General features: G+C 43.4%; 1 protein-coding gene across 1 annotated transcript in view; it reads right to left on the reverse strand.

The window, feature by feature from the left end:
• Window positions 1–613: 613 nt before the first annotated feature.
• The window catches only part of XKR6 (XK related 6), a 214,864-nt gene continuing 201,364 nt past the window's right edge, over window positions 614–14,113 (reverse strand). The window contains exon 3 of the mRNA XM_068936891.1: window positions 614–3,468. Within this exon, the coding sequence (XP_068792992.1) occupies window positions 2,504–3,468 (965 nt within the window). The 3' untranslated portion in view covers window positions 614–2,503. The remainder of the gene's footprint in view (window positions 3,469–14,113) is intronic.

The following is a 14,113-nucleotide window of genomic DNA, read 5'->3' on the forward strand; positions in this document are numbered from 1 at the left end:
TAAAAGCTCTTCACCAACATAAATAAATAAATAAATAAATAAATAAATAAATAAATAAATAAATAAATGTGCACAACAAACAATAACATATAGGGAATTTAGGTCAGGTATGATGAGACAAAATGCCTCCCTGTGCATGAAAATGTGACCATCATATTGGTTGTAATCAGAGCCCAGAAATATTTGCCTGAAATGGAGTTTGACTGGGAATTACAGTACCAGTGACAATTTGGCTTTTTATAAACTTTGCGTGTGTCTATAGTTTGGCGTGAATGAGTCCTGCCCTCCTTAAAAGGGGCAGATACTAGCTAAAAGTTTTCTTTATAAAACAAAACAACTGAAAAAAACCCCAATGTTTTCTCAGAACACTGCAAAGGATCACTGATGGAAAAAAAATGTTTCTCTTCAGGTATATTCAGGCGAAGAAAGCATTCAGCTTCTTTAAACTGTTATATAAAATTTGTACTAGTTTCTTTAAATACTATTAGAATTAAAAAAAACCAACAGATTCCTCAAATTAAAAAAAAAAAACAACGTAATCATAATTAAAAAATATATCCCCCATGTTGATCTTCTCTTCAGAACAGGTCAACATGGGAGTTTTGCACCCTAGACAGTTACAGTATTTCTGGAATAAAAAATTGCAATTACATACAGAAAATACTACAGTATTCACTTAAAAATAGCTTTTTTTGTTGTTGTTTTCCCCCTCCCAGGTAGAGGGATGGTGGGATTGAAAAGATGCCCTGAAACGGGAATATTCCTTTAAAGGAGCAATACTCTCGACAAGGAAAATGCGATTAGGTAGATGCAACCTGTGATTTAACTCGAAACAGAGATTTCAACAGAGAAACAGAATTCAAGATATGTGAATGTTCAGACACCAAGCAGATTGTTTGGAAATGTCAAGACAACCACGAAACCCTTAGCAGGTAACTGTCTACGCTTTGCCATTTTCGGTGGCGGCAGAATCTCCTTGCGGTGAGAACGCTAAGCTAAGCCACGATGCTCTCGCTATGCTCTTGAATTTCCTGTGGTGTTGTTTCTTGCCATGTACTTACAGTAGAGGGTGACACAAGACAGTTTTATCAGCAGTTCCCCAAATGTACCGAGTTGAAGAATTCTCAGCTAAATCACAACAACAACATCAACAAAAATACAAAGCACCAGATCATCTCTAGATGTGAGTCAGTTACAGGTTATTACCGTCTGAAGAAGTTTTTTCTTTTTTTTTTTTTTTAACCCCGGTTTTCATATTTTGTTTTCCTTAAAAAAAAAAAAATCGAAACCCAAAACCCAAAAATGAAACAAAGGATGCTTTACAATCACTTTAAGGCTCGCACTGAATGAGACATGACAGGTCTTACACGAGATTACAAATAATACATGTATGCCTTTCACAGCCTTAAAATGATGATACAGTAGGTCAAATTATTTTGCCAGTCACTGATCAAGTATTGTGCCTTTAAATTGACTCGCTTTTTGCTACTATGCTGAGTTTTATTATTACTGAAATATTTATTAGATATATGTAAATCTACTTCAGAATAATATTTTTTGGTATATAATTTTAATATTTGCAGATTTCTTTTTTTCCAGAAATCAACTTGGCAGGCCTTATTCTGGACTCAGACTGTTGGTATTTTTTGCACCGAAGTCAGTGGTGCTTTAGCGTGTGCGATTGTATGAAACAAGATCAGATACTTCATTACTGTGTTAATCTGGTGCAAATCGACCATTCTGCACGGCCCATTCGCACGATGAAAACGGTTCTATAGCGGGATCACTTCTATAACATGACTTGGTCAAGGCTTGCAGGCTTGGCCAAATGGTGTTATAAACATGTTGCCAAATTGATTACAGACCTGATTTTGTCTTTCAACTGTTTGAAAATCAAACTCCTTTGGGGGTGTCTTGGCTTCGCTTTCTTTAGACAATTTTCTTTTTTTCTACTAAATCCAATAAGATGAACGAGAAATTTTTCAAACGTTTCTCTCTTTTTGTTGTTGCTGTTCATTTTTTTTCTGTTTTTTTTGATTTTAAGTTTCGCATTTCAGTTGTTTTTTCTTTTTTAATTTTTTTTTCCTGGCATATAATCATCAAAGAGTTTTGCATGAGAAAGGTGACAGTACTTAATGAAACTCAGCACCTAAGGGCATAAGGCAGTTGTAGGTTTGTTTGTTTGTTTTTTTATTTTTCAATCAGCACCAATCCCATAAATAATATTCTACACTTGGTGTACGGTATAAAACTGATGTGGAGATGCCTCCTTCTCCACTTGTGAATCCTAGGTGTGGAAGTTGAAATACTGTTTCTTGTGTGTAAAAAACAAAAGAAAAGTTTTTCTTTTTGTTTTTACTTACAAAACATAGAGAATATCTTTTTTTTTTTATACATACAGCAACCAGAAAGAAAGCTTATCTGAAGTTTTGTGGTTGTTTCATGATCTGTGTTTACCGTAAACAAAAATAAGGTCCCCTCTTTTACTTTTGTTTTAAGGAGCTTAAAGTGAAGATTCATATTGTAGCAACTCATATAAGAGAGGTCCATCTCTATACCTAATACCTACAGCTGTGGGGGTGACATACTGGAGGATGTTGATAGTTCTTCTTAACCTCCTGTCTACAAAATGAGCATCCCATGCAGGGTATCTTTTTCTCGGGATGTCAATCTTAATGAGAGGCCCCTCTGGGGGGTAGGGTCGCCCAGATGGAGTAGATGGTACCATTGCTCTCACCTGGAAAACTGGCAAGCAAGTGTCAGCTGTGAGTTCCTCCTGTTGCTCCGTGACCGCTCTGGTGGGCGTAGCCTGGGCCCCCCGGTACCCAGGGGTTTCGGGTGCCATGGGCTCAACATCGGGGGGCAAAGGAATGCCCCAGAGCAGCTCGGCGCAACAGGAGCTGGCAAAGATCTTAGCTCTTGGCCCCATGGGATGCAGCACACCATAATATAACAGCATCAAAGCTATCCCAGCAGCAAAGCTAAGAAAGACACAACACAGTGCTGGCACGGCATATGAGTCAGTAGTGTCAGGATCTCTGTAAAAATACCAAAGGAGCGTCAAGGCAGCGTTCTCTGTCAGGACTACAGTGTAATATGCAAACATTCTGTATCGAGTCCGCCCTTCCTTGACATTAAACCAGCAGAAAATGTACACAATCCCTACCACCATGTTGAAGAGGATCTCCTCCCACTTAGACATGCAGAAATCTGTCCCACCATGGATGATCCAGAAAGCCATGGCACACCAATGGACCACTACAAAGATCCCAAAGTAGAGCTGGAAGATGGAAGCAAAGAGAGCAAAAGAAATAACTCGGGATGAGATGGTGAAGAGGCGCCAGAAGAGATGGATGAGGGCCCCTCTGTAGCTCATACTCTTCTTGTCGTCCCTAGAGTCCCGAAGAAGCTTGTGATAGGAGGCTAGCACCCAAGCCAGGGACATCAGGGAGGCCACAGAGGACACACCTGCCGGAAGACACACAGATCCACCGAGTTAGAAAGGAGGATTCGTTGAAAACATCATCTGCTCACTAAATTACTGCATCTGGGGCAGGCTCAGTAGCCAAAAGGTTCAGCTCACATCAGGTTCTCCTTACAGCGTAGAGGAGAAAAATACAGAAATATCAGTGTGGGAACTGTAAATGATCCTGCACTCAGGAGTTCTCTGACATAGCCTACGTTTGGTACATTATGTTTATATTCATGAGGATTTGGCTCTGTCACCGCAATCCAACCCTTCCCTTCCTCCAGTGCAGAAACAGCCTCTATCCTCACCCTGACTACATCCACATTTGAGAATTTGAAATCCAGATCCCATCTAAATGTTGCAGCCCAAGGATGAAGGTCACTGTCTGTAGAAAGGGATTCATCTCAGAGTGCAACATTGCAAGAGTAGGACAGCTGTATACGCCTTGTAACTTTATGGGTCTTTTTTATTCTAAAGTACATTCAGGCAAGCTACAGTCACATTGACTTCTACTTGATTCTGCTTTGGTCATTGAACAGGAATCCCTCTTTGCGTTCACACTTGTGAAAAATATGCAGTTAGTCAGTTCTATCTTCGCCCTGTGGTAACACGCAGACGAATATATAAACGCAGGGAATGGTAAGACTGACCAGCAGCCTTAAACTGTTCCAAAACACAGAACCTGATCCCTCCAATGACTGCTCCTTCACAAACCCTCAGGCTCAGTGCCCCTTCCTGCTCCCATGGAAGCTCTCTGGCTTACCCCTTCTCAAATAGAGCAAATCCTGTCCTTGCGAACTCATCTCACTGCTGTCTGCTAAACTGTGATTGCACTGCAGCACCTCCCTCCTTTCCGGCCACAGCTAAGGGAAACGTTCGCTGCCCGCCAGCCTGGTCTCTTGAATGGACTTGGACCCATGTTGTAGCTGTGTCTCCAGCCCTGTCTCCTGGATGGACCTTGGACCCCCGTTTTAGCCTTTACTCTAGCCCCATCTCCTTTTGCTTGATATTGGACCTCCTGGAAGCATCCTGGATGTGGCTCCTCCCCTGGTTGTGTCTGGGGCTGTTGATGGACCCTGTTACCAGTACCCTGCTCTGCCTCTGGTGTTCAGATCCTATGGGACTGCTCCTGTTGGTGAGGGCACTGCCCGCGCTGGGGTCACTCGAGGCTCCTAGATCGTTCTGCTCATGGAGCAGCTGGTCCTCGCTGTGCCCTGGCATGGAGAAGGCACCCTCACGGTATTCCTAAGGGGTCGGATCTTATCCCCCTACTACAACCAACACTCGCCCTATTTATTCTCTTCAATGGATAAAGTAGTGCCCTGTCACATTCTGGGAGTGTAATTTTAGAAATAAGTGTCATTGATTATCCCAAGACTGAATTGAACAATCCAATGACCAAAGCATTTTAATAAGAATCAATTAACAGATCCCCTTAAAAAATGGCTGTTGGCACCTCATAACTTTGAACCCACTGCCTATTGCTTTGCAAGGGAGGGAACAAATGATGGACTAAAATATATGTTTAGAAAGCTAACAAACTTGGTAGCTATAGTTTGACTGGGGCTTTGGCAAGGATTTCTGTGGGAGCATCACCTATAAAACCTAAAGAAAAAAATGCTAGTGGTTTCAAGCTAAACAAACAATAACAATACTCTGATGTATAGCAGACTGAAAAATTGGGCCAGCTCTATTTTGTTTTTACTGCTTTAAGAAACACCAAGCAACAGTTTGCTGCAGCTGGTCAGGGTTAAAAGACTAACGTCTGAAAAGTTTGAATTCCCTCTTTTCTTGATGTCTTCTGAGGTTTCCCTCCCTGGGGTGGCAGCGGAGTCATCTTGTCCTCTCCCATCCCTTGGCACTTCTCCCTAGGAAGAGGTGATGTTGCAGGAGGGTGGCAGCCGCTTCCTCTCTTTCTGCATAGTATCTTCTTTCACTGGGATGAAGCCAATAGCTAGGGGTGGCTTTACTTTAGGCCGGGGAAAACATAGAGTGGATTTGGAAAGCGGGACAGATTCTCCCTGCTTTTCTTTCCGATCTTGTCTCGGTGGGGGACATGCCAGCTTCCACCCTCCTTCCACAAGGACCTGGCTCCCTTGGGGACAGGAGAGAGGTCCACTGGGTTTTCAGACACTGCTCCTCTTCTCTTTGAAGAGCCTACCCTGCAGCACTTGGGGTTAAATTCCCCCCTCTTCCCACCTAGCTGTGTCTGGAGGACAGGTGCTGGCGAAGGTGGTCAGGAAGGCAGTGGCAGACAACCATCTCTGCCCCCTGCTGAAATCTTCCCAGTCATTTCCACAAAAATCAGGGGGAGATGACCAGAAAGAGATGCTCTTAACAAGGTAAATTGGCCATGGGCAATAGGGACATCCCACTGGCATGCAGTCCTAGTCTGTCCTGCAGTCCAAGTCCAAATCAGGCCCACCAAAACTATGCATCTCTGCAGCATTTACCTGCCCACAAGTCTTCTTCTGAATACTTTGGCTCTTGGGCTCACATGAGTGCATGAGCATTTCAGACTGAATTTAAAAAGCAAACCAGTAAGATCAGCAGCCTTATCAAAGCTTTAGGTCACTGGCTTTAAGAAAACCACAACTTCTCCGAAGCTGAGTCCTCAGATGTTGATAGAGATTTGTATAAAGGACTTGGGGACTCTGTAAAGGATTCAGACTTCTGAAAGTGCACACTAATGGCACTTCAGATAGATGTAAATTAGATTTGTTTTTAACCCATTTGATTTTTCCAAGATGTATTATATTTTTGGCAGCCATAATTAGCAGTTTTGAAGATGGAGCAATGCCACATAATAAGTGCTGCTATGTGCCTAAGTATCCTGCTTGCTGCAATAGCTTCTAGCTATATAGTTTAAAAACTTTCCATGCTTAACAGAAAAAATGTCATGCACTGACTAATTTTAGTGTTGTTATACTAGAAATTTGTATGGCCTTAGATGTACCTGTATACTGAAATTCAAGCTGCACCAACCCACAAGAGACAGATGTGTCACACTGGCTTAAAAATGTTTCTGTTGGGTTCATTTATTGCAGTACAGAAAGAGGAATAAAATATATCAGAATCAAAAACCCAGTATGCACATAAAGGCTTTTCCCACTGTAACTTTTTCAATGAAGAAACCTACACTAATCACAGTCTCTGCTGAAAATTGCATAAGCTGGCTGACAGTACATATGTTGAGTCACTCACATTGCATGGTACCATGCCTGCTGCTAGTCATCTGAATGTCTCCTCGAGTTGACAGAGGCAGACACCTCCAGAAAGTGATTCATCCTGTCCTAAGATCCGTGTGTGGGACAGGGCGGTGACTCATGCTTTCGAAATGATGGTCGCTATCCTTTGACAGGGGAGCGCGTGGACTTGTCAACACCAGCAGTCAGGCGAGATGAGTCCTACCTTACAAAACAGTTCTTTGCCTCCTCATTTGCATTAAGATCTGAGGGGGAAAATGAAATATTTCTAGACACTTTGACATATTCCTGCCATTGTTTAACAACTCATGAGCCTGGGCCCAACGTGACTCTTGGCATCCTTGTGACAGGCAGGATCTGGACCTTGCTGTCAAGGGGGATGCAACCAGTAGGTGCATATCAACAGCTACCACGGAGCAATATGTAGATTTCTCTAGTACTGCTTTACTGTGCTGTCACAGAAATGATTCCTTGGCTATTTCCTTCAGATCTAAATTACATACATACCTTGGCCTTTGTCATCATGGCCATTAGTTTCTCTACTCCCATCTTGCCCTGTTTCTTTCAGCCTGTGTGTTCTTCATATAATGCATAATTCTCACAGACTATGTGATAAATTGTTCCTTTCTTTTCCACTTCCTCTCAGGCCTTATTTGTAAACGGCTATAGAGATTTCTCCTAGTTAGAACTAGAACAAAAAGTCCTGGTAAGTTAGATCACATGGGAAGTATTTCTTTATTTTTATTTTTGCACGTGGTGACTGATGCAGCTTCATCTAGCGTGAGTGGGTTTTAACTCTCTTCCAATGTTTATTTTATCAAATATGAGTTGGGGTTGGTCTAAAAATGAAGTCACTTCAAAAAACCCACTCCCTCTCCTCCCTCTCTGTGCTTAGTCTTGCGAGTAGAAAATAACTGCCATGAACTGCTGTGCCTATGCAGGCACTCACAAGCTAGCAGGATATCTGCTGCCGTGGGGACTGGCATCTCACAGGTGGAAGCCAGCACCATTGAGGAGTAAAGTCCATGTGTCTTGAATGAGTCCCCCAGGTCCCTTTAGGAACCTGCCCTGGTGGGACATCTCATAACCTATATTCAGCACGGTGAGGCAGAGCTGGACATTACCCCCATTTGACAGATGAGGCACTAAGATAAGAAGGATTTAACCAAGGTCTCATATGAAATCGATGCTGAAGCAGGGAATAGCCCTCCTTCACATCAGAGTGCACCTAGCTAAGACATTTCAAGCAGGGTTCAGTCCTAATGTAGAGACCCACCTTGACATGCCCAGACGTGGGTATCTATGGATGTTCTAGTATCTATGGGTGAGCGATGTTTCTTATTCTGTGTTCTTAATGCAATCACCACAGATAGGAATCTAGTACCATATGAGATGCTCTAGCATGTTCAAGACCTCTGAGTGGGGCTGGCAGATGTGACAAACCTGCATATGGGAGATGGACACATTTCTGAGCTAGGAGCTGGGGTGAGGCAAGGTACCCAGGGTGTCTCAAACAGCACTAGACAAAAGTCAACCAAATTATTTCCTTAGTCATTACAGCCAGTTGAGCCAGAGCTGTACACAGATAGGTGTCTACTTCAGGGTGAACTGAGTCACTCTCTAGCTTCTCCTGGTTATACTGCCTCTCCATTGATCGCAACGAGAGCTTGGACACCCACGTCACATGGTGACAACTCCATTGGAGACACCTTCACTGAGGTGTCTGAATCTGGAGCTGAACTCACCCACCATCTTGAACTGTCTCAGGCCAGGTAATGCTGACTTCTTGGCTTAGTAATTCTGCCTTTCTCAGGGGGACCTAACAAACAGTCCACACTGGTAAACACAATTGGCATGGAGATTAAGGAACAATAAACAGTGAAGAGACACAAGAAGCCAGTAGGAGATAAGGCATCTGTATAAAAGGCTAAACTTTCTCAGAAAAGAGTTGGACCAAGGAACAGAGTCTCTGAGAAAGAGAAACAAGGCCCGTTGCTTGGGATCATGAAAACATGAGTGAATCAGATATACATGATGTAGGAAGCGATCTGATGTTGGAGGAGAAGTGCAAGAACCACTCCGAGTGCAAGGGAAAGTCCTGGAGCCTCACAGAAGCTCTCAGGGACAGGGTGAGTTTCAGGCTGTTTTTCTCCTCCAGTTCCTACTGATGGCCCAGAAAAAGAAATGGCCATTCCAGGAATATAATGAAGCTCTCTGAAAAATCCACATCCACAAGAAAGACTCGAACCAATGATCACCCTTAAACTCATATTGTTTTTAGAGCCCACAGATGTGCAGGAATAAAAACAGCACATGGAAAGCCATTTCACTCTATCCAGCCTGCTCATACTATGCAGTTATGCATGGCTTTACAACTAGTCTAATAAAAGCCGTAGACAAATCACAAAAAAAAGAACAATATTTAAACTGAACAATATATCCACTTTGACCTAACTCTCAGTGTTAGTCTACTGAAGAGAGAGGATTTTCATTAGGTCTAAGTACAGAGTTTTTGTAAAGAATCCAGCTGCTGGGTTATTTGAGGTAAATAATTTGAATGCACTTACTGAAGCATATTCCCTAAGTATTTACTGTAGTGTCTGCCCCTTTAAAGCTAAAAATTGTATTCTATTTCTTTTTTGACCTCAATTCTCCTGAAGAGTGTTCTAAAAAAATGGGAAGATCGTAACGTTTCTCTTGGGTGAGCTGGACACCACAGTGAGTATTCAGTGCCACATGAACCCTTCCATCAACCACTGTGCGATGGAAATGCTTGCTTAATGCAAAGTGCTACATCTCACTTACCACCCATCACTTGCTGGCTGTTCAGGCCTCTGTGCTGTGAACCCTGTTATCGTGTTTTTCCCTTTGGGTGGCATGTTCATCCCTAAAGCGCATCATGAATCTAGGAACAGGTTTTCATTCTGATGCACACAAAGTGAAAACATAACTATATAAAAGAAATTGAGCCAAATTCTGCTCTTGTAAGAACACTGCCTGAGAGTTGCACCCCCTTACTTTTTATCTGTTATCCTTTATTTCTGCTAGAGTAAAAGGGGGTCAGAGTCAGACTCTAGGTCTATTTTTAATTTGTTCCTGTTTGAGTTTGATGCTTGACCTTTCTTTTTTCTTTCTTTCCAGGGGAAGGAACAACTGTATTCTTCTTTCTTTCATTCTTCCTCATTGTTTTTTACTTTGAATATGGAAGAATACAAATCATTAACAGCAGATAAATCATAAAAGCTCTGGAAATACTCTTTTTTCCATTGATTTTCCTCACAGGACTTCAGAACATTTCCCTAACCAGTTCCTCTAGTGTCACATGATCCCACTAAGGCAGATGAATGCTCTTGTACCTATGCTGAGCATTACTCAAGAGTCTGACCTGGGAAAGACCCAGCCACATCTAAGTGCCACCTATTCCACAGTCACCTAATGTTCTGCCAGTGCTTTGTGGTGCTCTGTGAAATCAAGGCCAAAAGGTGAGACGCACATAACAGGTTTTTTCAAACTTCTACATTCCCTTGGCTGCTTTTAATGGAAAGAATAGGGTCAGCTGAGAAAAACAGGCATCTCCTCGGGGGCTGACTCATCTCACACATCTCAGACACCAAAAGATGAGTCAAATCACCTTTTTGGAGGGTCTGCCTCTACCCAGTGACTACAAAGGACTCAACTTCATTTAGACACTTTAAGATGAAGGTTAAGCTGTCTAAGATGAAATCAGAGAGCTGCTTAGTGAGGTGAGTGAACTCCATCTTCAGTACCTAAGGGAGCTGAGGGATCTGTTTGCCTCCTGGGAATGGTGGGTAGAAGGTGGGGATTTGGCACAGTTCCTAGAGATGAACTGGTCTCCACTTGTCATGGGAGTGTTAGTCTACACGGGGGTCTGCTTCTAGATGTGAGAGTGACAATTTACATCTGTACTCTGCTCAGTGCCGGAGTGACGAGGGATGAAAAACCGGAGCCTGATACTGGGAAGAGATGTGACTGGAACATGGGTTTTCCACTGGTTGCACCAGTGTCCTGTCCCTAGCTCTGTTTTCAGGAAGAAAATATGGTTTTGCTGCAATTTGGGCAGGAGGAGAGTATCAAATCCTCAAGTCTGCTGTGGAGCACAACAGTCCCTTCCCACTTGTCAGGGAGCTGCTTTGAGACCTGCCTCTGAGGAGCCACCGTGACCTTGTTCTCCCCAGGCTCTGACACCCACAGGACATAGCCTCACCAGTCTCTATGGAACAGAAAACCACTGGTGACTGTTTTAGAAAGACAGAAACCAAAGGCAAGTAATTAACCTAAAGGACCAATTTCCAACTAGGTCGGGGCAACAAGAAGAGGTTCTTCTACCACAGAATCCCCTTAGGACTTCCTGACACAACGAGGCTTTGTTTGGGTTTCTATACAGGACAGCTTACGTTCAGCCTAGCACACAAATATCTCTTCCATATTAGTCTGGAAGAACAGCCATGTTCCTGAATCTTTTATTGTGAGACTGCAAAAGTCCATAGCAAGACAGTTTCAGAAGAGTTTGCTCACGTGCGCAGTTGCCATCCAAGCCCTGCCATTTAAAGGCTGGCTCGTGTCCTGAAATGTGAATGCTTCCTAAAACCTTCTCCTTTCACTTATTTAAGATGACTGTAGATATCCTCACTGGCCACAGAAATTTTGGATCCCTTTTTAGTTTCCCATCAGTCTTTGCCTTAGCCTTGTGGAGCCGAGCTCAACAGGCTGACTATGCATTATGTTTCAAAAGGACTTGCTTTTCCCCCCTTTCATCCTGAATGAGTTGTCCTGAATGCCCCTTTCTCTTTTCTGCTAGAAGAGGTGACTGGCTGCATTTGTCTGACCTGTTCTCTCATTATCTCAGATACCTCTGTTAGGTCTCGTCTTATTCATCTCCTCTGTGAACTCAGGAGCTGCCCAGCTGGCTGGGGCCCTGGGGGCGTCCAGTCCTGTATCTTCTGGATGCAAGCCAGCAATTGGTCCTTCCGTGGGAGGCACAAACACCTTAGGCCAAATAGAAATGGGATAATCCGCCCTCTGGTTTGGGCTGTCCTTGAGTGTAGACAGTGAAGTGTGAAATTGCCTGCTGAAAATGTTTGCTATCACCCATCATGTAAGGCATGACAAACCTTCCCCGAGTATTAAAACACTTCTTAATGAAGATCATCCTTGAGCCCCTCAGTGTTTATTCCACTCTGTGATTGCTGCCTGAGAGATGGGATGAGTTGCCTTCTTGAGGTGCTCCTCTCTCTGCATTGACTCTATCAAGATTGTGGATAACTAAACTGAAATGACTAAACAAGCAGAAGCGAGTGAGATGAAAAACACCCTGAATGAGAGTGTTTTGACATCCACCAAATCTCCAGTACCCTCCTGATGAGAAAAGAGTGCTGTGACCAGGGTATATTTGAGCTGCATTTTCCTGAATAGCAGGACAGTTACCAACATTCTCAAGAAAGTGGTGGTGGAAACAAAATATCGTCCAGCTATGTCAATGAGAAGAAGGCAGATCTTGACAGATTTGTATGCACATAGGCCTCAGCCATGCAAGTTCGCCATTGGGTTGCCATTAACAGCCCTACTCCTTTCCTGGGATGCGGACCACAGGTACTTCAGTTTCTACCTACCTATACAGGCAAAAAGCCTGCTGACACCCCTCACAGCTGCAAGATTTCTGGCAGGACTTAACTGAAGCTGAAATCTCAGTCCTTATACGTGGATTCTGGAAGCAAGCCTCACCTCACTTAGCTAACAAGGTATTTGATCCTGTACAAGGGCTCTGCATGAGATAGAGCTCACTAAAAGCCAGCAGAGAGGTGAAAGACAGGCTAGCATACAGGAACTCGGGCCTTGAGAGAGCCTGGGTCATTGTGGCTACATCTAAACTGGCAAATGAAACAGTGCCAGGACTATCTGCTGACCCTGAGCCCAACTGGCACAGTCTGGCCAGTCCATATTATTAAACTCTCTCAGACTCCAAAACAGAACAGCTGTCTCCGGTCTGCCTTTTGGGAATGGTTCCTGGCATTTTGCCATGCCTCAGAAAGCTTTTGGAAACAGGCAGCTGGACAAAACCGCACAAGGGACCACATTAACAGAGTCACTGAGTTCCAGCACTGCTTAACTTACTGGTATAGATGTAGGCTGTGCATAGTCCTCTAGCTACTGTGAGCATGGCTCATATAATCACCTTTTATTTTCTAGGCTGGGCTTTTCAGCCGTGTAAATTAGCCCAGGTGGCTGCTGTTTCTAGACCATTCTGATATTCTAGGAGCCCAGGCATGGCAGCTAGAGCTTAGATAAGGCCTAATACAGATGTGTAAGATGGTCTTATGCCAGCAGAATGCTATTTTGGCGGTGTAGCTTACTCCTTCTATAAATCTGGTCTCAGTTATGCTCTCAAAACTACCTCTCAGAACATGCCGGTGTGACTCTATTGAGTGGTAAACTCTGCCTTATGGAGAAAAGCTCTGTTCTGAAAGTCCATCCAGCCTTCATAATCTTCAGTTGGAGTCTAATGGTGGAGTTAAAGGATGTTAAGTACACAATCACACTAAGACCACCTAGGAATCTGGGGTGAATTTGGTACATAGTTTCAGCCCGAAAGAAGTCGGAGGCAGATAGGTAGTGGAAGAGAGGGAGGGACTTATAAAAAGACTAAATATTTTCTTTCGAGACTTTTTTGACATGGCACTTTTAAGCTACATAGTTCAAAATGGCTCTTTCATTTTTAAATTCTCCTAACATTAAGACAGAGTGAGAAAAAAAAATCACTATCCTCCTTCCCCCATCACCAAAAGTAAAGTGTCTCACTTCGCAGCTATGCTATTTCAGGAGTGTTAACAGAAAACAGTTCTCTCCTTTTGTAATTTTTAGCCACTAAACCAGAAAGCTGATTACTCTCACTGATAGTGTTTTGATGTCAGTGTTCGGATCTGGCTACAGTTGATAGTGTTTCCAACTAGGATGCTGCTGCTATCACTAAAATTGGGGTTCTGCATTCACATAGCCTGATAACCCACTCCCCCAGCAGTGAGGACTCAGCCTATCTTGCACAAGTGCCAATATCTCTCTAGGATCTTCCCACAATGCCCCAATGCGTCCTCCCCCAATGCATCTTCCAAAAGGCATGCTGAATCTCATGTGGACAGAGCTGCAACATGATTCATACAGCAGCTCAACACCAACAACTGCGTGCGTCTCTGGCTCCTAACACCATACATACAAGAATGAGCGATGATCCAGTTTCAGCCCGGGTCTAAATTTGTCTAGGCACCAGTTACCTGGGCCAATTCTCCAGTAGAAAGGTGCTGGAAGAGCAGCAGCCGTGATTTCCTGAGCACAGTTAAGCTTGCTTGCAAATAAAGAGAACTCTTACGCGTCTATTTGTGTCAAAGACTGTATGATGTGCCATGTATTTAGAGTGAGACACCCT

Source organism: Struthio camelus, chromosome 3, assembly GCF_040807025.1.
Source record: "Struthio camelus isolate bStrCam1 chromosome 3, bStrCam1.hap1, whole genome shotgun sequence".
Taxonomy (NCBI): domain Eukaryota; kingdom Metazoa; phylum Chordata; class Aves; order Struthioniformes; family Struthionidae; genus Struthio; species Struthio camelus.